This window comes from Trachurus trachurus (genome assembly GCF_905171665.1).
Source record: "Trachurus trachurus genome assembly, chromosome: 13".
Lineage (NCBI taxonomy): Eukaryota > Metazoa > Chordata > Actinopteri > Carangiformes > Carangidae > Trachurus > Trachurus trachurus.
Window position 1 is genome coordinate 35,879,230 of NC_139892.1, and position 24,212 is coordinate 35,903,441.

At 42.3% G+C, this 24,212-nt stretch overlaps 1 protein-coding gene across 1 annotated transcript in view; it reads right to left on the reverse strand.

Moving 5' to 3' along the window:
* cluha (clustered mitochondria (cluA/CLU1) homolog a) overlaps positions 1-16,634 on the reverse strand; it is a 38,580-nt gene extending 21,946 nt beyond the window's left edge. Inside the window, exons 1-10 of the mRNA XM_083984495.1 lie at positions 16,302-16,634; positions 8,355-8,548; positions 7,159-7,330; positions 5,585-5,728; positions 4,389-4,516; positions 3,539-3,693; positions 2,646-2,771; positions 2,256-2,403; positions 2,056-2,148; positions 328-762 (exon numbers count right to left, since the gene is read on the reverse strand). Coding sequence (XP_083840621.1) covers positions 328-762; positions 2,056-2,148; positions 2,256-2,403; positions 2,646-2,771; positions 3,539-3,693; positions 4,389-4,516; positions 5,585-5,728; positions 7,159-7,330; positions 8,355-8,548; positions 16,302-16,431 — 1,725 coding nt within the window. The 5' untranslated portion in view covers positions 16,432-16,634. The remainder of the gene's footprint in view (positions 1-327; positions 763-2,055; positions 2,149-2,255; positions 2,404-2,645; positions 2,772-3,538; positions 3,694-4,388; positions 4,517-5,584; positions 5,729-7,158; positions 7,331-8,354; positions 8,549-16,301) is intronic.
* Between the last annotated feature and the right edge of the window lie 7,578 nt (positions 16,635-24,212).

The window sequence follows — 24,212 nt, forward strand, 5'->3', positions numbered from 1 at the left end:
TATGGCTCTCAGCTCAAACCCCTTAAGTCCATGCTTAAGATGTAAATAATTAAACTGACATGTCTTGACTACATACTTTCAATTTAAAAAGAGCTCATATCCTAAAACTGTAGTAGTACTCATGACAGCAGGACAATCTATATGTGTTTGATCCACAATAAATGATTGTACATTGACCCATCTATAAACTGTTTACAGCTTTTTCCCACAACAATGGAAATCAAAAAAGCGACCGAGTTAACCTTCAACACAAAGTTATGTAGTGTGAATAACCGGATCATCCAGGAGTTAGTTAATGATCACTCAGACATTTTGGCCGTCACTGACCTTGAGTGGCCGGCTCGTCTTCTCCAGCAGCTCCAGGTATTTGCTGTGAGACACGACCGTCTTCCCGAAGTCGATGGAGCCGTAGATGACGCTCTGCTCCTGCTCTCGCTCCAGGATGCCCGGGATGATGGACTGGGCGGTGACGCGGTAGCCTCGGTAGTCCACCACCACCGTCCCCAGCGTGTAGAGCCCCTCCACGTCCACCGCCCCGTACGCCCGCACTCCGTTCAAGTCGTTGGTGGGCGCGGCGTGGGCGGCGGCGTCCCCGCCCAGCTCGCGGTAGTGGTCCCGCACGTCGAAGCCCAGGCTGAAGAAGATGTTGTTCCAGATGAACATCTGCATGCGCGTTTCCTCGCCGGGGTTGATGGCCATGACGTTGCCGTCGATGACCGCCATGGCTCCTCGGGTGGCGGCTGCTGCAAAGTCACTGTGGACCTGCAGGAGGAGGAAGACGCATAAAAAAACTACATTATATCTCCATCTTCATCTTCAGTTCCTCTGGCAACAATGTAAAGACACAGAGGTCTGATCTAACACCACCTACACATTTGCTACAGTAGGGTTTACGCAGGGTTTTTTAAAAGTCATTAATTTATTGCTATTTATATCAAATTTCTATTACCCCAACCATATATTACAACCATTCCTAAGATTATGTCACCTGGACAAGCAGGGGAGAATGGATGGAACGATTCAATTCAAACAAAACCCACATTTTATTATCTTTTAAACCCCTTTCATTCCCTAATTCTACATAACATCAGACTTTTGGATTGACAGCAAATGGGATTTTTTTTTACCACACAAAAACATTTCATAATGTTACTGCATAATGCATGCAAAAAAAAAAAATCAGAACCATAATATCTTTAAAGGTGTTGAGAAATGGCCATTTGTCCTGTTTGTCCCGCCTCCTTCCACGAGTTTCCGCACAAGTTTACACGAGTAAGGAAAACAAATTTGATTGGGCGTTATCAAACGGGCAGGATATTCAATGTTTGGGGCAGGACACAGTGTTGTTTCGAAGGAATTTGATTGGATGTCGTCCAGCTCAGTGTGTGTGCGTGCACGCAAGTGTGTTTAGCTAACGTAGCTAACTGTCAGCTACTGTAGTAGGCTAGCTACGTTATAGCTTGCTAACTTAGCTAGCTAGGCTAAGTGATGGAAAGGTTTAGGCCAGTGGTTCTCAACTGGTGGGTCGGGACCCAAAAGTGGGTCGCGGACTCGTTCTGGATGGGATAGATATCAGTTTCTTATTAATGTGGCCTGAATGCAGTGAATCTTGTTTTGTTTTGTGGGTCTTTATTTTGTGCAATTTGATATTTATTCACTTTTGTGAACATGCTCTAAATGCAGAGATGCATTAGAAGTCAAATATATCATTTTGTTGGTCTCCATTTTGTATAGTTTGATATTATTTTATTCACTTCCGTACATGCAGTTGTCATGGTAACTCCTCAGTTTCATTCATGTGCCCTGAAATGCACTTTGCTCAATAAAGAGCTAAATGAGTTTTTAAAGGCTTTAAAAAAAAATCTTGGTTTGAATTCTATAAAAGTGGGTCGCGACTTAATGACCATGGGAAAATGTGGGTCCCAGAGTGAGACTAGTTGAGAACCCCTGCTTTAGGCTACATCGTCTGATAGCTGAGTGATGACACTAATTTTAAGACCCATAGTGGGATCACATTCAATTCTCTTTTCTGAACATCTTTAATATTAACTGCACCTTGAATATGGCGCGCTCCCTCAGCAGCCGCTCGGGCAGGTTTTTGCGGGGCAGCTCTCTGGTGGTCTGTAGCTCCTCGTTCCAATCTCTGGTCTGGAGACATGTCGGCAGAAACAACTTTATTAGCACTGACAAAATGGCTGCATTATTATTATTCATCTGCCGCTGTGCTGTGCTGCTGCTGTACAGCCGTGCCCCACCTGTCCAGGTATGTGCTCCTCGTAACCCAGGCGGGAGGTGTAGGCGTCCTCGGCCCGAACGCAGTCCATGGCGTGGTCGACCTGCGGAGCCGTCCAGCTGTACACCTGGAAAGGCGTGGCTATCCTCTCAAAGGGGTGTCGCTGAACTCTGCAGCAGTTACACAACATAGGGGAAAACAAGACTTCACTTGCATGGCCTTTTATTTTTAATACGACGTAAGACGTAAAAGACGACCTGCTTTCTCACGGCGTAAAGAAGAACTTCAAAAAAGGAGAAGAGAGGTGTTTGTTCAAATACAAACCCAGCTCCTGAGTAAACATGCATTTCATGATGAGCACAAACTCTACTATGCAAGAGCTACTCAAACAAGATTCGGTCTTTTCAGTCACCTTTTCTTTTGCAGGGCAGTGAAGTTCTTCTTGAAGGCAGGGCTGATCTGGCTCAGCAGCTCCACCAGAGAATGGCTCAGGAAGCTGGGGTTGGCTGGTTTGGGGTTGAAGGTGTAGGTAGTGGATCTGGACAATACACAGACACAATTTACCATCAGAGCTCTCACTAACACAACATTAAGTCCAGTTCCATGAGAAAAACCATCCAGAATTTAAAAAGGTCTGGATTGTCTTCCTGTAGAGGCCTGACTTTTATTTTTTTGCAATTTACATATGTGTATTTAGAAACATCAGTAAAGAAGAAGGAGCTAAAACTTTGGCAACTACCACAATTACTGGTTGCACATTTAAATTAAGGCTCATTTCATTGCTAGCATGTCATTTGTATTGTATTCACACAATTCCTTTGACAATAAGAAACCAAACGTGTAATGTGTGTCCACCAGTACAACTGTGTAACTGCTGTGACCGAGCTGTTAGAAACAGAGAGAGACAACCCTGTCTTCCCCAAGTGTACTTTCCAGTGTAATCCAATTACATCATTAATTTGACTGCTAAGCTTTAGTAGGGATCCAAAATTAGGATGCTGAAACTGCTAATAGGCCTCTGCATCTCTATCAACACTTAATGCACTGTCCTCCATTTAGAGAAAGTGCTATTCCATGCACTGTGCACTGTATTGTTTATTATACTAAAGTGCTACTGGAGAATCTGTGACACAACTCACAGGAGACACCTCTTTCACTTCCTTGAGTGTTTTTTTTGTCTTTAAATTGTCATTGAATAATAGGCTATGTGTAATGCTTTGTGTGCTAACTGAAGGCGGAGAGCCCTCTGCTCTGCGGTGACACCGTGCAGCTGTGAGCAGATACGAGGCTGAAATGTGGACTGACTGGTTGAGGTAGAAGCCGCGTGTAGAGGCAGTGACGCTGACGTGGCGCTCCTCCGCAGTCACGATGTACAGGTACATGAGGTCACCGTGCATCTTCCTGTTCCCGGGCGGAGGGTTCCAGCCACTCATCGTCAGGACCTTCAGGCACTGCATAGGCTGGTGGGGGATATTTATAACTCATCAGACAAAAGGAAACATGTTTTTGTTTGTTTTTTTTAACCATAAAATTTTAAGGCAGGCATGGCACCTTTATTTATATAGCACATTTCATACCAAGGCAACTCAATGTGCTTTACATAAAGACAAAACATTAAAAAAGAAGCATAAAACAAGAGTAAAAACAAACAAAACACTAAAAACAGAGTTAAAAGCAAGAGCAAATAAAAGTAAAATAAAAGAAAATAGATAAAGTTTTAAGTTCTCAGCTATAAGCACGTGAAAAGATAAATGTTTTTAACCTGGATTTAAAAGTGCTGACAGTTGGGGCTGATCTCAGTTCTGCTGGTAGTTTGTTCCAGTTGTGAGCAGCATAACAGCTAAATGCTGCTTCACCAGGTCTGGTCTGAACTCTGGGCTCCACTATCTGACCTGAGTCAGTAGATCTCAGAGCTCTACTGGGTTTATACTCTACTAACATGTCATTCATATATTCTGGACCTAAACTATTCAGTGATTTGTAAACCAGGAGCAGAACTTTGAAATCTATTCTGTAGCTGAAGCTGTAGTTTTCAAGCACCACATTTTTGTCCTTCAGTTTTAAACGGCAGAATGCACCCCCCCCCCCCCCCCTCCCCCCCTCATGTGACACCTTCATGTGGTGCCAAGTCTGGCCTGTTGCTGCCGCCGCTCACCTTCCAGTCCTTGTTCTGTGGCTGGAGGGGCACCAGGGGGCGCTCTTTGCTGCTGGGCAGGATGTGCTCCGGCGGGGTGCAGTCGATCTGCTCCAGCTCGTTGCCCTTCTTCTTTCTCTTGCCGCTATCTGCAACAACGTAGGAAGGGAAGGAGCAAGGTTATTATACCACTGCACCATCAGTATAGTAAGATGCAGATGCTGAGCAGGACTCAAGCTGTTCATCTACCACTTCTCCTCCTCGCATCCTGAGAAAACACAACCTTCTTGCATTTGAAAACTTTATAATTTACTGTTAATATCAGACTGGTTTTTAAATGTCTTCATAACTGTGTATCAGCCCTGTTTTCTGCACTGATAAAAAGACGCTGTAGCTCAAGCCGAGTAAACACACGAGCCTCCTACTATGGCGACTGCATTGTTCCCAAGTGTACAACATCATTTGGACAGTCTGCCTTCTCAATAAAAGGGGTTAACCTATGGAACACTTTACCCACTCACCTGAAACTGGAGACTGACACAAACTCGTTTAACAGAGGATTAAAAGCAAAACAACAATGCTCACATGTATAAATATGGACGTTTTCATTGTTACTATTTTTACTGTTACGATCATGATTTCTGTTTGCTCAATCTCCTGCTCCTGCTCTGTATTTTTTAGTATGCTACTGTCATGATGTAGTGTCATGCACTTGGTTTGATCTTATACTGTTGATAATATGTTCTGTGCTTTTAGAATAGCCGCCTATGGACTGGTGTTGACAATTAGCACATGTGCTAAACACACCCCAGCAAAGCATCTGTTCTGTCCACTGGAACAGTCTTAATGTATTTGTGATGTCCATATCAAATAAATAAACATAACATAACTTCTGTGGAGGAGGATACTGTGAAGACTTCAGACTCCTTTATATGAATCTGGAGATATTTGAATATGTTTCTCTTAAATCTTAACAAAAAGTTCTCGTGTCTTTTATATGAGAGTCACAAGAGCAACGTTCCTACATTGTACCAAGTCATATTTCTGTGGCAGTTTAAACACAGCACAAGTGTGAATTCAGCGCTGTTGGTTTAAAGAAGAGAAACCCCTCAGGGACACACAGCCTGACGGACAACAGAGCTTCAGAGTTTCTCCCTGTACAAATATTGAGTCAACATCTGGTGTGTGTCTGTAACGTGAGCATCTTGACGTGGTACCTCCGAGGTCTCCATCAGTGAAGATGCTGAGGAAGGAGAGGGAGTTGCAGTCCACTCCGTTGTAGGCGTCCGAGGGGTCCAGGCTTTTCAGCAGGTCTCTGATGTGACGCACGTGGATGCGAGCCTCACGGACGGTGTACGGCTCTGCACAAAAACAGACACATCGAGGTTAGGGATAGAAGGCATCGTGGGGTTTGTCAAACAACAGATTCTGTGATTTGAGTGTGATTTCATTCAGTTTCGTCTTTGCCAGAAAAACCATCATCATTTGAGCGCCTCCCTGCAATTAAAATATTCTTCCAACATCCAAAAGTATGAAGGTGAAACACTCTTCAAACATTCGGCTGATCAGGTTCGTCAGGCTGAACCTGCATCACTGTGCTACTTCATATTAGTGGCACGTTTGTTTTCACCCCACTTGGTTAGTCAATGCTACTATTATCATCATCATTATGGAGCGACAAGGTGAACACAGCTTCTGGCATTTTGTGAACAATTACATATTCAACGGTTGAATGAGAGTCAGAACTGTGTTACTTCATCACTTCACTAAGGGAAGTCTGGTTCACAAAAAATAAGCAGCCGCTTTAAAAACTAGCACTTTGGGTAGCAGCTTTACTTTGTTAGCACTGTTTATTTTATTGTAGTTTGCTGTTTGTATGTGATACTGTATGTTTCTATGTCTGTAATACTGGTTTCATGTTTTCTTTCACAACTGGGGACTACGGATGGAAATTAGCAGTGTATTTACAACAGTCCTGTACTGTAAACTCATTAATATGCACAGTCCCATTCAAATTAACGAATAAGGAATAAGTAAAGGTTTGTGCAACAAGAATACTTTAAAGGGATAGTTCAACATTTTGGCAAATTGGCCTATTGCCATAATCCCTATAGTCATAGCAGTAGGTTCGTTACCTTTAATTGTCGGTGCAAGCTATTTTTAGAACAGCGGAGCAGAGCCGCGAGCTGCTCAGAGCTACGCTATACGGAGGCTCATTATGGGATTTCTTGGTTTCCCTCATCGAACTCATCAAATACACAATCCAACAACTCCACAACGCTCTGGTGGACAAGTTGTGACCTGCACATTCACCACGCTATGAGATAATAACACAACGTTACCAGACAGAGTTGTCTCTTTTCTTTTTAAATCATTAGGAGGAGATGCGCCTACATTTCGTTGTGCTTCAATGCTTAATGACAATAAAAGGAAATTCAATTTAAATTCAATGGGTCAAACCTAGCATGTGGCTAACCCTAACCCTTACCCAGGCACTTGGAGAATGCACTCTGCCCAGTGAGCCACCAGGGCGACCAGAGCTAAGATTTTTTATTGCGTCTCTCACACACTGGAGGTATTAGAGGTGAGGCTTTAAGATCAGCTTCCTCTGTCTGTGATATCAAACTGGGTTGGTTAGTGCAAAGTCTCAATGGCTCCTCCCTCCTGCTCGGTGTGCCTTGCGTTTGATGAATCCTCTGAATAACTGTGAAGTAACAGTCAAAGACTTTTTCCCCATCTGGACCAAAACAACGTAAACAACAAAACCTGCCAACAGGTCTCTGAGTCTGACCTTCCACCACTTTGAGGAGCGAGCCCTCCTGCAGGCCCTCGATGGACTTGAGCTCAGCAAAGTTGTCCAGCACGTTTCCGTCCAGCTGCAGGGAGAAGCAGGTGCGGTGACACGTGTCCTCGCGGTCCATCAGCACCTGGTGGATTTCCTGCACCATTTCCTGGGGAGACACCTAAAGGTGGGGGGGACAGAGAAGACATGATGGAGCATCAGAAGGTTTCTCACCAACAACATGCATAATATTTGTCTACCTAATATGTGTGGTGGCCTGGGAAAACCCTTCACATGGTGGGATTATTTTTGACATTTTCATTTTTTGATATTTCCATAAACTAGAAGTGTTCAGCCATTCAAAACTGTTTGAATAACTGAGATAGACCTCTCAGATCAAACGTTATGGGCATTTTAATCTATTATGACCAAAAAACTGAAAAGTGAGAAAAATGGCTTTAACTAGAATGTTGCTGATTTAACCCTCTAAAGACGAGTGTTTTACAAAACATTGAACTGAACCGTTTATGATAGAGATGAGCTGTAAACTGTATCTGAATCATGTGATTTTCTGCTTTCCGAGGGTCCTTGAATGGTGCCTCTATGACAAGAAGGGACCGTATAGGGTGCGTGTAATCACGTGGTACGGGAACAGACGCTAACCGAGCGTAGCATCGATGCTAATCCGAACGTAGCATCAATGCTAAACAGAGTTTAGGCGCTAAACCGAACTCATCATCGGCACTTGCACATGTTTTACAAAACATCAACAACATATTATAACTTCCGAACCGTTTATGATAAAGACGAGCTGTAAAAAAGCATCTGAATTGCGGGACTCTCTGCTTTCCGAGGGTCCTTGAATGTTACCTCTACAATAACAACGGACCTCCTCTCCTCTAGCGCTGCTGCTGCGGCTCAGCTGAAAAAGAAACGCTTTACTCGCCACAAAAACATAAAAATAAGTAAGTTTCCGTTTTGTTTTCTTAAAATATTTATTCACCATAATGTAGTAGGGAGTTCAAAGGACCAGAATCACACAAAATATCAAAATCGTGGAAATAGTGCCGGTACTTTTCCACCTATTTTGGCTATTTGCCACAATCGAACGTCCGCGACTTCCGACGGGTTTTCCCAGGCCGCCACACATACCGTATCTGTATGAACGCTAACACACTGGTGCTTGAGGAGAGTCGGGTCCTCACCTGCAGGTCGAACGGTTCTGTCCCGGGGGCCTGGATCTTAACGGTGAAGCCCGTGTCCTGGATCACTATCACTTCCTGTTCGTTGGACTCGTCCCCTCCGTCCACCTCGGCAGCCCCGTCCTGCTTCGAGTCCGCCTCCTCCGCGTGGTCATGAGTCCCGTCCCCGTTCACCATGGCTGTATCTGCGCTGTGCCCTGCAGTGAAGAGAGACGCCGGCACGGGTCATCAGTGGATTATGGGGGACATTCATATCCTGAGATGATTACAGCAGCAACTCACTAGGCTAGTTTGTTTAAAGGGGACATATTATGGAAATATCACTTTTTGAAGGCTCTTTAACATATATCTGGGTGTTTGTTTTGCCTTCTGGCCCCAAAATATGAGAATTGACAAATAAATCTGTAATGTTTAGGCTCCCTAGTTTGAAATCCACTTGGTTTTATGAGCTGTTCCCTCAGTTGTCTTTCAGTGATGTAACTAGGTTTAGAATTTGCATAACCCCACCCCTACCTGGGGCCGGTAGAAGGGGCGGGGCAAGCAGTGGTTCATTTGCATTTAAAGGGGCAGGCACTGAAACCAGCCGTTCTGAACAAGGCTGTTTGTGTCATGTGTCATGGGAACATCCTGTAAAAAAAAAAAACCTAGATCACATCACTATCTGGCACCACTACTCTTTGCTTTTTAAACTAGCATCAGCTACACATGCACCCTGGTGCTTCTTAAATGGGGCATATTATGGAAATATCACTTTTTGAAGGCTCTTTAACATATATCTGGGTGTTTGTTTTGCCTTCTGGCCGCAAAAATATGAGAATTGACAAATAAATCTGTAATGTTTAGGCTCCCTAGTTTGAAATCCACTTGGTTTTATGAGCTGTTCCCTCAGTTGTCTTTCAGTGATGTAACTAGGTTTAGAATTTGCATAACCCCACCCCTACCTGGGACCGGTAGAAGGGGCGGGGCAAGCAGTGGTTCATTTGCATTTAAAGGGACAGTAGCACTGAAACCAGCCGTTCTGAACAGGACTGTTTTGAGAGGATGAAAAGAGCTGTGATGTTTGATCCTAGGGGTATTTTGACCAAAGCATGTCACAGACCTGTCTTTAAGACACCTGGGAACTATTTTTATTTGTGGAAAGGGGGCATCATATGTCTCCTTTAAAGTCTGAAAACACAACCCCAGGCTGGAGCATCTACATCCTATTCTGTATTACTATTATGTTAAGTTAAACAACCATCCACCGTACAGCTGCGATGAGCCAATACACTGAGCACCAGGGAGCAGCACCTTTAGACAGCCAGCCACGCGAGACAAGTCATCCTGACACCAAAGAAAGAAAAGAAAAAAACAACAGACTTTGCTCCCACAGGAACGCCGAGACGCTGCTAGGCAGGCGGGTCGGTCAAAAACAAAGCACACGGACCCAGAGGCTGAATGACCTTTCTGATAACCTTATGAAATATTTATGAATGGCTGAACATAGCCGACAGAGCCGAGCGATAGTATGCCACGCTACAGGATAAGGGGATGGACGAGCGGCTACCATGGAGCACAGGTACAAACTAAACAAAAAAAAAAAAAACTGAACCCACAAAACATGCAAATCACAAATTATTGTATCAGAAAATGTTGCCAACAAGCAACAAACCAGCTGACCTGGAAAGAAAGCAACACACTGACCTGCTGAAACCAACACTGTTGCAACACTGGAGGGAGTTAAGCCCCCGCAGCCTCGAGGTCGTGAAGACTAGGAGAGATTTCTGCACTCACAAGAGGGAATTGTTGGTCACTCACTATGATGCAATATCAGCAACTCAGCTAGTTACACATTTGGCGGCTGCTTCGGACATTGGATCACTCAGATTTCATTCATTTTCTTAATGAAAAACTAACTAACTATCACACACACACGTACTTCATTTTATTGCACACTATGCATGCTTATTAAACTTTCCACCTTTCCTTTTAGAGTTGGGATGAGATAAAAAGGAGTGACCAGAATAAAGAGGAGGTAACTCAGAGGAGCAGGGCTGAGTGTGTGTGTGTGTGTGTGTGTGTGTGTGTGGATGTCAGACAACTGTTTTCTCTCACTGGGGGGACACACACGACACAACTGCTGCCGGCCACTTTGTCCTTGGTCGTTTGTCAAGGGTAACCCAGCAGAAAGGCCCAGAGGGAGGGAGGGGTGAGGCTTCATAACTGGACTACGACCCCGGGTGGGAATGAACTCACTAAAATGGTGGAGGTGTGTGTGTGTGTGTGTGTGTGTGTGGGGGGGGGGGGGGGGGGGGGGGGGGGGCAACACAGGAGAGAAGAGCGGCGAGCGGGCCACGCTCTGAATAACAAACACAACGGCTTCAGAGCAGACACACACGTTAATAACAGTGTGGCGGAGCAGAAGGAAACGCAGGGCACGGTGTGTGTGTGTGTGTGTGTGTGTGTGTGTGTGTGTGTGTGTGTGTGTGTGTGTGTGTGTGTGTGTGTGTGTGTGTGTGTGTGTGTGTGTGTGTGTGTGTGTGTGTGTGTGTGTGTGTGTGTGTGTGTGTGTGTGTGTGTGTAGAGATGGACAGAGTACTCAACCTCAGTACTTGAGTAAGAGTACAAATACTACTGGTCAAAATTTACTCCGTTACAAGTTAAAGTAGCTCAGTCGACATGTTACTCCAGTAAGAGTAAAAAAGTACTTGCTTTTAAAGGTACTTAAGTATCCAAAAGTACATGCTTTTAAATTTACTTTAAGTAAAAATAAGAGTAAGAGTACATTTCTTATTTTTGACATCAATGAATTACTACAATTTTTTCTAAATGAATTTAAGGAACTTTCAACTCTTGTTTCTGAGAATGAACTCTTTGAAAGCAGCTGCACTGATGTGCTGCTTTTAGGGTTAGGGTTTGGTGTGTGTGTGTGTGTGTGTGTGTGTGTGTGTGTGTGTGTGTGTGTGTGTGTGTGTGCCGCTATCAGACGGCTCCTTCAGCTGCTTATCTGAGCTGGACACCATGACGACACCATGACGACCCGCCGGCCGACTAACAGGCCGTCCCCTCGCTTCTCAGCAGCGAAATCAATCTGTTTGGATGTTGAACTGTTCGAGCACAAAACAAGACGTTTGGTCGCGTCATCTAGAAGTTGTATACACGACTGTAACTGACCGAGGAAGTAATAAACTAATCAAGTTTAACTAAACAGGGGGAAGCCTTCTTAACATGAGGATATTCCCACCCTGCTCAGAGGGAAAGAGGGTCACTAACAGTGTCTACATGCTTGTTGCAGTGTTTTACAGTTTGTGGCTTTTGATCTTCTATTTGTGTAAAGAACATGTCTATCACCGAGTTGGTTTTACTGATCTCCCTCCTTCTACACTCTGGTTTTATTCCATTTGCCTTCATTTTTTTATTTGTTTTATGGCTCAATGATGTGATGCAATCCAATGTCAAGTGGTGTAACTGCTATTTTTTCATACTAGTCTGACTATATACAGGAAAATGAATCTGGACTCATAAAATGTTGAATAAATGTAATTCACTTTTGCAATGCAACACTATGTTTGTCAAATTTTACATAATCTGTCACATTATTTAGAAAAAAGGGGTGGTTTTATGTTATACGTCCTGCTCAGTGTTGTGAAATTCAGATATAGAAACAGCAAAAAAAAATCTATTTCAATTGAATGTTTTCAGTAGAAAGTATACTTTATATAAGTACACTTAAATCCAGCGTAGGTGGATCAAATATTTAATATTCATCATTCTTTTGTGATGACACCATTTGACAATTTCAGAACATTCAGTCTAATTTTTGTTTAAGAAGTTACATAAAACCAACATGAATACAAAATGTACATTTTAACAAATGTGATCCTTGCTTTTAAAACAATTAGAATTTATTTATTTTCCTTTATAAAAAAAAAAAAAGTATTTGTCACTGACCCTTATACCATTCATCTTATGTGAATTGACCTTTCTTTTATTTCTCCTACATGGTGTATACAGCTACATGTTACGGTAGTTTTATATGCTTTACAAGGTTTTGTTATAATTAGCATTATTAATTGGTTATTGTGCCCACATGCACATTAGTCTTAAAGGGACCCTAGTCTAGTGTCCGTAAATGACCACAAGTCTTTAACAGGCCTATACAATATATATATATAAATCATCTCTTCACTTTGAACCCACAAACACACACACTCTCACCCATATACACTGTACACGTGTGCCAAGTAGTAGGACGATGATGGAGAGGAACCATTCATGGTCAACAATACCTTTTTTTTCTAAGGGGTTTTCTTGCATGGTCAGGATGACTAATCAAAAAATGTGGGACTATTTTTGTCCAGGATACATATTTGAGATCCAGGATTATTTCCCTCTTTAAACATGTGGGGAAGAGGCTTCGTCACCCAGCCTGAACAACATCCCTCCTCCCTACGTCCTCGGGCTGAAACTTTCTGACAAGCAAACTGCTGCTGCTCTGTTTCTCCAGCAGCCAGCTCTCCACTCTGCAGGCCTTGACATCAAGACCCTGACTGCTGCCATGGAAACATTTAAGCAGCCAGCCAGACAACCCTGAAAACAACAAAAACGACAACAACAACAACAAACACAAGGTCTCTGTATGTAATCATGTTCGCCGTGGTAACGCCCTGATGGACGGACGGACAGACCCTGAGTCACCACCAGATCTTACTGCACCACTGACTCAACATAAAGCCTGGTTGTTACATACTTCCAGCAACGGAGGATAAAACATTCCTCAATTACAGGATAAATTGTCATGAGAACATGCAAGTCCATGTGAGAACAGCTCTTATGCTGCATTCAAATACCTTGTGTCTGCTGGTTTCTATTGTTGATCAAACTAAATGAACGACTTGTCATCTCGTACTCTGGGGAAACTTGTGATGGAGGTGTTTTGAGTACATTTCTGATTATTTAGAAGGCTTATCAAGAACATACAACTATATTAATTGATAACTCTGATTTACAAATGCACAGAGGAAACCAAAAAGATCCAGATATTTAACATGAGCTATTGATCAGGGCTCCAAACCTGTGGTTCAAAGCTCCAACAGTGTGAGTTGAATTATTGAACAAAAGTATACATCAGATTCTCCCGCATAATGTGCAATAATTTTGATAATAGATTCGTTTTAGTCATTTTTAAAGGGAAACATGCTAAACATGTGCTTGTGCCTGTGAGGATTTACTTTGTCACAGATGATAATAAACAGAACACCTTTGGATATTGCCGTCAGACTGTTAATTGGACAAAAACCATTTGAAAAAGCCACCTTACAACAACTGAAACATGCTTTTACTTCTGACGAAACAACCCATAGATAGAGAAACAATGGGCAGATAAACCATCGTCTCAACAGTAATACTCATCCTTTGCATTTCTCTAACTTTGTTGTTTTCTTGACAACTGCTGCATCATTTATCCCCAAATGCCTCAAAATCGTGCATGTCCCTCTTCAATTAACAGCTCAACCCCAGTGTGTACACCCTATGATGTGTTATCCTTGACAACAGGTGTTTCCTCCGCAGTAAAAGGCCGGGAACCACTGATGCTGGTGATGGTTGGTGAGCACTGAAACCTTGTGTGTCTGTGGACTGGTGAAATAGTGCCAGCATGTCAGTGATTCCTGGGATTAACCAGGTCACTCTTCTCCCCACACGAGCATTAAGTACCTTAAAACCACTAACGGTGACCCTCGACCCGGCCTGTCTGCTCTGCCATGTGCTACTCCAACATCCTGTCACAACTGACTGTCCCTCCCAGAGTCAGCGTCAGCTCTTGGTATCAGATATGATGGGGCCCATCAGTCCCTCGCATATATAAAGCACATATATAAAGCACATATACATGCATATGTAGGTCACACACACGGGTATGGCTGCAGCTCATGGTTCTTTTTTCCAGAGCTCCAACAAATACTTGATTAACCGATCAGTTGAGACTGACTTCTCATCTTTTATAATCCAGATGCATCTAAAAATTGTAAGAAAACTGAAAAAAAAATAGAGCAAACTGACACACCTATCCGTTGCTGATCTGCAGCTAATGACTCTTCTCATGATCAGAACAATTCATTCATTATCATATGGGTCATAAAATATGCAACAATGCCAGAGATCATTCCTCAAGTGCAAAGTGGCACCATCCAGTCGTTTTTTTTTTCAATTAACATATCAAGTTCATTATAACATAAAACAAACACAGGGCAGCAAATGCTTGCAAAGCTGGAGCCACAGAATATGTTGCATTTGTGCCTCTAATAAAATAACCTAAACTATTGCACAAATTGTTCCACCAAGTAACTAATAAATCAATGGACTATATTTCTATCAGCTCCAGAAATGTACTATAGGTTTGTGGAGGGGACACAGCATTGTATAGGAGCAACAATGCAATGCACCCACAGAAACACACAAACACAACCTGAAATCAGACACTACAGGCGGTCAGAGACTCTCCTCTGTGTTTTACTGTGAATTGAGACATGGCAGAGACAATTCAAGGTCCCACATGTGACACAGAGAGACAGAGAGAGAGAGAGACTGCAGTGACTTCAGTTGCTCTACAAGTTGTGTAACATTAACTCCTCGCTCGGCCTGTCAGTGCAGTGGGCTCCTCTCCTCTCCTCTCCTCCGTGTACCCTGTGACTCTGTCCCGGCAGGACACTCACCTGCTCACGCTGCTGTTTTGTTCATGTATCATGAGCGTAACCTTCCCTCTCACCGTGCATGGACTGTCATGAGTGACTTTTTCTACGACAGGACAGCTTCCGCTTCCCGGTCGCGGAGGGAGGGACACTCTATCTGGTGTCAGCCGGCGGGGGGGTGCGGGGGAACCGGCGCAGGGTTATCACTCACCCGCGGCGAGTTTCACACACCTGGCAGCTACGTGTGTGTATTTTCACTAATTAAACAGAGTGACAACACATCCCTCACACCCACCCTGACAAGATACCCCCCAGGCCCAGGGCTATAGTGTGTGAGCCCCCCCCGCGCCCCGGCAGACAGTGAGCTGCTCCACTGAAGGTGACCTTCAGTTCCTGGCTCTCGCTCTGTTACCGAACATGTGCGTCGGTCGGTCGGTCCCAGTTTGTGTAACATAAGCTGCTCCACTGATGAACCAAGCGTCATGCAGTTGTAGCTAAAGCTCGAGTTATATATACAAAAAAAAACACACACCAGGCTTTTGCTTTGCTGCCGGTGGTCGTGTGTGTGGAGCTGCTGTCATTCAGTCAGTTAGCCGACGAGCTAACAGCGAGCTAACAGCGAGCTAAGTGGCTGCGCACTGAATGAGGAAGCTAACAGAAGCCGGGTCCTGTTTGGGTTAGCTTAGCGTACACACACACAGGTCTATAATGGTTAGTTAGCACTGTCTGCTCGCCTCACACTGTCAGTGGCAGCTCTGACTACATGCCTTCTTTATACAGTCTATGCTACATGCTAACAGCTGTGACCCGCGGATGTAGAAGACACATATCAATCCTGCGCAGGGTGCTCATATTAGCTAATTAGCTAGAGGCGCATAGATCTATTTAATTATAATGCTGTTTGTTAGAGACATTTGGAGGAGAGGGTACCACCAAGGAGATGCCTGGTTGGGGTAGAGGAGGAGGAGGAGAGGGTAACGTTACAGCCTATATAGACCACCACCTTGAGCCCGAGGACTTGCAAGTCCCATAATAACAATACACGGAGGTGAATGTCACCGGTTGTAGTGGATGCTAAAAGGTGCAAAATAAGCACTAAAGTTGACAACATTTAATAAAGCGGTCAGTGCACCGGGGTGTTGGTGGTTGTATCAATGAGTTATGGAGCCTTTTTATATGATGGTTATAATAACCAGAGTGTGCAGTGTGTGGATGGATGTTCAGTGTCATAGCAGCACCTATGAAGCGGTGTGTGTGTGTGTGTGTGTAGCTGCAGACTCACCACAGCCGCAGGGGTCCTTCAGACGGGTCTTGCTGCTGGCTTCCTGGGCTCCATCCCCGGTCTCATCCGCAAGATCAACCGGATTACAGTTAGGCACTGACGCCGGGATGTCATCTGTCTTGCTCACCATGGTCGGCAGTCAGTGTGGCGACAGAAACAGAAATCCCCCCTGCAGCTTTGCTTGAATTGTGCGAGTCTGTAAAAGAAATAACAAAAAAAGAAAGAAAGACTGCTTCTCCGACTAAACACGGGCTAGCTGGCTACATGCGAAGGGTACAGGCTTACAAAAACAAGTCTACGGAGGAAGGACAGCGCTGTACATGGTGGTGAACACACGTGGTTTTCTTCTCCCCTCCTCTTGACCTCTATGCCTTTGCGTTGCACTTCCCCACCCACCGCGCGTGGCGCTACGGAAAGCCACATGCGACAATTTCCTTTTAAAATCTACCTCGTCTTTCTTTTCTTTTCTTTTCTTTTCTTTTCTTTTTTGACATTGAATATTGTAGTTTCCCAGCTGAACACGCACATAAAATGTTTGAATAAAATGAGAAAGATTACTGCACTGTTGTGACTATTATCAGAACAATAAATATCTCACTGAATGGCTTGATTGACATTTTTGACCCAGATGTCACACACACACACACACACGCACGCACACACAAGGAGCAGTTGCTTGAACTGTTTACAACTACTTTAGAGGTTATTTTAGTTGCATATGACCTTGAAATCTGCGTAAAAACTATACACTACTCACAAAAAAGTTAACTGTATTCAGCTTTCACGATGAAATTTCAGAATGCACCTAAAATGCACTTATAACCTTTACAGGTGAACTTAATTTGACCTTCTCTAAACTTTTGAATGCACATGTCCAACTGTCCAGTCTGATCCATGAATCCACCACTAAATGTTCTTTCTGCTTCATTGACAGTTTGTATTGAAACAGTTGTCTTCATCACGCTGTTCACACTCTCTGACATCAAGAGACCAAGACCACACCTGTATACTAACAGTCCATCAACAGTTACCTGGACATGTGGAGGCTTCAGATGATGGGATGTTGTCAGAGGGAAGCATCCACTGAGCTCCATGTCATCATGTTGAACAGAGAGACTTAATACATTTGACCTGAAAGTTAACTAACATTTTGTGAGTAGTGTATAAGTTACTTTCAAACTGATTAAATCTATCTCTTCTATGTGCTCTGCCAATATATTGTTTAATAATTGCCTAGATGGGACTGCAGATCTCCACCAAAGACAAAACAACACAGACTTCAGAGGACAAAAATCGAATTCATAGTGAATAATTTGGATGCTGCATCCTTTCACTAGATATTATGCATCTTTTCTGTAGTTTTTCTACAGATTTGCATGGAAACCTAATTGTTGCATACAACTTGGAAGTATTAAGAAAATATGATGTGAATATCAGTCAATTGATAAACTTTGGCCCTCATCACTAGGTCAATACCTGTTTCTCACACATCAACATTGTCCATTTTTTGTTTTATTTTATTTTCAATATTCAATATTTCAATATTTATTTATTCAATATTTTTCATTAGAAAGGTATGTTGTCATTGTCTCATGGTCAAATACAGAGGAATCTATTCCTCTCTACACAAAAGTCAATTTGGGATCGAAAATTATTATAATGGACAAAACAGATGCTCTTAATTCATATAATAATAGTAAGTTGTCCATATCCAACTGGATTGAATCATGTGTTATTGTTCACACTGAGTTATTGTAAATATTTATTATAAAAGAGAACGATGTATGGAAATATCATAATGAAATAATCTTAGTATCATGTTTTCATAATGTATAATATCCCACAGCATGTATTAGTCCAATATAGCCTTGTATTTATTGTTTTATACATGTTTGCTGAAGGTTGCTTTGTATGCTTAAAATGACATTGTAGATTTGAACCACACAGATTTAGGATTTCTTATCTATCAAAAACATTTGTGGTGTCACTGAAACAAATGTGAGGACAGATAAAAGTTCAACAAATTCTCTGTTTCAATGACAAGCAGGCAACAAACTAGACAATCCTTCATTTTATTCCATGTATGTGTATAGTAGATCACTAAAGGAAGCAAACACAGTATATGCGGTTATCAGTCAATAGCTTATGGCCACCAATGGACCAAAACCATACAAAGACCCAGAGCAAGACCTCTCCGCTTTTCATGTTGGGTATCATCATCATCACACAGCATTATTGCTAGAGTCCACATAACATGCCAAACACGATGCCTCACACAGTCTTCCTGAATCCTTCTGTAAGATGCAATAGAAAGTTATTTGACCTCAAATAGCACAAGACCTGGGCAGGAAGAAATGACGGAGATGATGCTGCCGCTGACATTTGTTAGCGTTGTGTTTTTTTTAAATGAGGATTTGGGTTGTTACATGTGCGTTTAGAGAGATGGAAGACGTTCTCAATGGGTTTGAGTAAATTATCTACTTCTTTTTTTGCTGTTTGATTGATGTTAGATGCGTTTTTGAAAAGTAGAAAAAGCAAATCAGGCAGCGAGCATTTGTGAAAACAGTGAGTTGCTCATGAAAAGTCATCTTCATTCATCACACCATTCGTCTTCATGTTGATTTTAGCGGTGGGCCTCTTTGCCTCATTAGTGTTTTTCCCCCCTAAAGCAGACAAACAAGTCATCAGTCTGTAGCAAAGATGCGTACAGCACAGCAGCCAGTGTTTTGACTTGCTTTCCAAGATGCTCTCTATAATATACAGAGCACGTAATTCAAAGAATAGATCATCTGAAATGTGAAATCATGGTACAATGTGGTACACACCTTTCATTTTACTGATTGTGAAAGATGGATGGAGAGTTCAGTCTACCTGCTGTTTCATTTTGCATGATATGGAGTGATGAAGTCTTAACAGTCTAAGTTCAGGATTCCTCCGAGGGAGAGAGAGGAGGGAAGGAGGGAGGGAAGGAGGGAGGGGGGAACAAGACGGTTTCGTTCTTTTGTCCCCTACTGTCTCATAAAACTTGAGGAAGAGTAGTGCACACAGTCATGCTAATGGCTTACCAGCTGAGAGTTGAATGAAAACCCTTGTCGCATTTGCATTTTTGCTAAAAGGAGGACAAGTTCTTCATCCAGACAGTGTCGCGTGGCATCATAATAATAATAATAATAATACGCCCAGTTTGTTTGCTCGGTGCAGCGTATCATTGACTCCCCTAATCAAATATGCCTCCTATAAACTGTAACATAACAATTCATCGTGTAAAGATTCAGTGGCCATCTGTTAGACGGTCATATCCAATCAAATCTGTTGGACAGTTCAGAAAAATATTAAGCAAAACATACCCAGCTCAACAATTACAAAATACAAAGTTAAACAATCATAAAATCTATTTTAACACCTCAAGTGTACTTAAACCAGTTGACGTGACCTACTAGGCCTAATGATATATATAAATATATTGATATATTGCTTTATTGAACATTTACTACCAAAATGTGATGCTAAACGTCTAACCAGTTGTTGTAAAAGGTGAGAAAAGCCTTGCAGCAATGAAACCCAGCCTCAGAGGAAGGCTCGTGTCAACGTTACTGATGTTCAGTCGAGTCACGGCTGAAATGTCAAGCGACTCCGACAAAATATTACACATTACACACAGTTGACCTTGATATGCGAAACCGTACGGCATCTTGTAGAAGTGTTGAAATAAAATGACGCAAAACTGAGATAGAGAAATAAGTCTTAAGTGTCTTCAGTTCATCCTGCAAGTCCGTTACTCCTCCATTATAAGGCAGAAAGTACAGTGGGGTTTTCATCAGACAGCTCTGAATTCATCATCTGCAATAACATAAAAGTGCACTGCAAAAAAATCAAATATCTTAGCAAGAAAATGTGTCTTATTTTTAGTCAAAATGTAATTTCTAGTCCAAACTAATCTCATTCTACTCATTCTACTTAAAATAAGACTACATTTTTCTACTTATTTAAAGTGAAAATGTGTTTGAAACAAGTGAAAATTATCTAAAAACAAGTTAATTTTTAGGTGATGAGTCTTATTTTAAGTGGAAAGAGATTAGTTTTGACTAGAAATGAGACAAATATTCTTGGAAAGATTTTGAGTTTTTGCAGTGGATTTATAATAATACAGCCGCTGAAAGTGTGACGTGAAATTTCATCGTCCCTCCACTGTTGCTGTTTGCTCATTGTCACACTAGGGGGCCACCGTGCGCGTGTATATTGATAACACAACACAAGAGGGAGGGTGTTCTCGTCATGTACACACACAGTCCACAGCCACTGTCTTCATGTGCATTTTCAGCTACTTTGGGAAGTTGTGTAAAACAGAAAAAGGAACACATCGCAAGTAGATCATCAACTGGACAAAAAAAAAAGAAGAAAAAAACACACACACACACACACACACATACCGAAACCTGCAGTCAAGCTCTGGTTTGTCCATTTTTCCTGAGGCGAAAAAGAAACCCCAACAACACAACAACCTCAAACACAGATAAGTTGAAGTAGTAGTCGTTAGTGTGTGTGTGTGTGTGTGTAGGTGTGTGTTTAGTACACAAACCACACCTGAGTAAAGCACTGGGTCCAACGAGTCAGGCGTGATTATCACCTGAATGTGGCCTGTTCATAACAAGCGGCCACGACAGAGTAGAGAATAGCTGCATAATACACTGATGCTTCAATGTTTCTCTTAAAAACATCCAGGCTGAGTAAAATGTGTCGCTTCAGCCCTGGAGACAAAGTTTGTACGTACGTGGCCAACGTTACTGCTGACTGACTGGCCTTCGGTTCTTTATATCGAAGAAATATCAAACTGTTTTATTAAATACTTAGTAGTTGTTGCATTGTAACGGAAAGATCACAAAATCATAAGTTGTGAAACTGAGAATGATGTTGTGTGTGTATGTGTGTGTCTATCTGTATGATGGTGTGAATTTAAAGAGGAACTAAGCAGGATTTCCCCCATGGCTTTACTACATTTTTACCTTCATTAAAAAAATCCAGAGTAATTGTGATAGTTAAAGGGATAGTAGCATTTTTTTTTTAAAGTGGGGTTGTATGATCTACAAATAGCCCCTAAGTACTTTAATTGCAGTAGAAGACTCTCTGCACTCCTCCCGTTAGCAACGCCAGCCCATAATAGCCCTGCCCAGAGATTTACAACATACAGTGAAATAGTGCCTATTTTCACGGCCTAAAAGAGGTTTTACCTGAAAAAAAAAATACACAGTTCCATTGTTCACTATAATATAATTTTTTCCAGCCCCTCAAAGTGCAGGAAAAACACAGTTTTTATTTGGACCTAACCAACTGCTGATCGGCGGGCGCTAACCCTGGGCGGAGGGATACGTGAGTTGGTTCGGTCCAAATAAAAACGGTGTTTTTCCTGCACTTTGAGGGGCTGGAAAAAATTATATTATAGCGAACAATGGAACTGTGTATTTTTTTTTCAGGTAAAACCTCTTTTAGGCCGTGAAAATAGGCCGTTTCTTTGGGTCTGTTCACAACACTGTATGTTGTAAATCTCTGGGCAGGGCTATTATGGGCTGGCGTTGCTAACGGGAGGAGTGCAGAGAGTCTTCTACTGCAATTAAAGTACGTAGGGGCTATTTGGAGATCATACAACCCCACTTTAAAAAAATGCTACTATCCCTTTAACTACATGACTTGTGACTTGTTACGAGTGAGAATGGAGGCTCTCTGCCTTCATCTGGCGTCTCATGGCTGAAAACCAACCACAATCTTTTCTTTATGACAGTTAAGACTACATAGATATACACGTTGTAACATCGTATATGTTTTATATAACGTTAAAAACAAATGCACATGGCCGAGAGGAGGTTAGCAAAACAGCAGAAAAGCAACCAGACTTGCATAGTTCCTCTTTAAGTGCTCATGATGTATACAGTTTTACAATGTGGCTCGGGTAAAACAAAACAAAACAAAACAAAACAAAACAAAACCAAGAATAAAGTACGTAAATATTAAACAATGGAAAGTACATGGTGTATGGACATTACTACCTCATGTTATGGACACACTAAAGAAATAAAGGTCGGCTGTGGTGAAATCCTGATCCACTTTCTTTAGTTTGTTTCTTGTCAGTTGAAGCCGTGGTTAGATTACAGACATTTTGCCCATCTGACATTTTGACGTTAATAACATCAACGATTGAGTTTAGGTGGGCAGGTGGGGGCTCAGGGCCAATCGGAAAGCATTTTCTGTGGATCAGCTATAGAATGTATGATTACAACGGATCTATAACAGTGGTGTTCAGTGGTCAAGGGTTAAAAAGTTACAACAAAAACAAAAGAATTGTAAATTATTGTTTGTCGTCTTTTCATCCAATCAGTCTACATTTTTGCATGGAGCCGTTTGTGGTTTCAGCTGGCCACCTGCCCCGGCGTGATTTATGGTCGGCCTTGAAAGGTCACAGTTGGTTGGGGCCACACAGCTGGGCCGGGTGGTGGTGGTCCACCTAAAATGGCTGCTACCACGGTCAAACACACCCTTAGCGTAAATCTAAAAAGGGGGTATTCTATCTGCAATAAGGCCCCAGAGTATATAGAGCATGTGACACCAGTGTAAACAGATTCTAATTTAATATAAGACTGACTTACTTAAAGTGACACTGAGTTTTGCTTTGCACATCGTTTGAGGTTATTATATCAAAGTCCATTTAAAAAAAAAGTCTAAGTGTAATATATGCTGCGTTCAGGACAACTCGGAAGTCGGAAAAAAACGAGCTCCGAGTTGTTAAAAAATGAATTGAACGGCGTCGAACTCGGAAATTACAGATCGGAAAACTCGGGTATCATATCAGAGCTCCGACTTGACGTCACGACAACATCAAAACATGGCGGTCCTCGTCTTAAACGGTTAGAATTGAGACATTTTAAGTTATTTGTTGAGGTTTGAATGTATATTTTTGTGAATTATTGCAGTAGCCGATATGAAATACGTTTATATTAAGCTGCGATGGTGTTAAACGTTATTCATTTTCCGTCACATACGAGGACCACAATATAACTGTTATCAAGGCTGTAACATTATATGTGCACTCATCTGCAGCGTCTCCTCTCCTCCAAAATAAACATCATTTACTGCTGCATTTATTTTTCGTATTAAAGGGATAGTAGCATTTTTTTAAAAGTGGGGTTGTATGATCTAAAAATAGCCCCTAAGTACTTTAATTGCAGTAGAAGACTCTCTGCACTCCTCCCGTTAGCAACGCCAGCCCATAATAGCCCTGCCCAGAGATTTACAACATACAGTGTTGTGAACAGACCCAAAGAAACGGCCTATTTCCAAATAAAAACAGTGTTTTTCCTGCACTTTGAGGGGCTGGAAAAAATTATATTATAGCGAACAATGGAACTGTGTTTGTTTTTTTTCAGGTAAAACCTCTTTTAGGCCACGAAAATAGGCCGTTTCTTTGGGTCTGTTCACAACACTGTATGTTGTAAATCTCTGGGCAGGGCTATTATGGGCTGGCGTTGCTAACGGGAGGAGTGCAGAGAGTCTTCTACTGCAATTAAAGTACTTAGGGGCTATTTGTAGATCATACAACCCCACTTTTAAAAAAAATGCTACTATCCCTTTAAGCTATGAACGACAATATGCCAAACTTCCTTCAGGTATCCTTTGTTTTTTTCTTCAGAGTTTCTGCAGCGTGAACGCAATGATGTCGGAAGTCGGAAAAGTTGAGAATCCCGACCTCCGAGTTGTTATGAACGCAGCAATAATTCAGTAGCTAAAACCAGTCTCAGTACCGAGTGAGTCAGTCAAGGTGCAGAGCGTAGAGAAGAGTTAACAGCATTAACAGTCAGTCAGACACAAGATAATTACACAGTGATTACACTGCAGTTAGAAGCACAGGTCACAGTAAAGTTG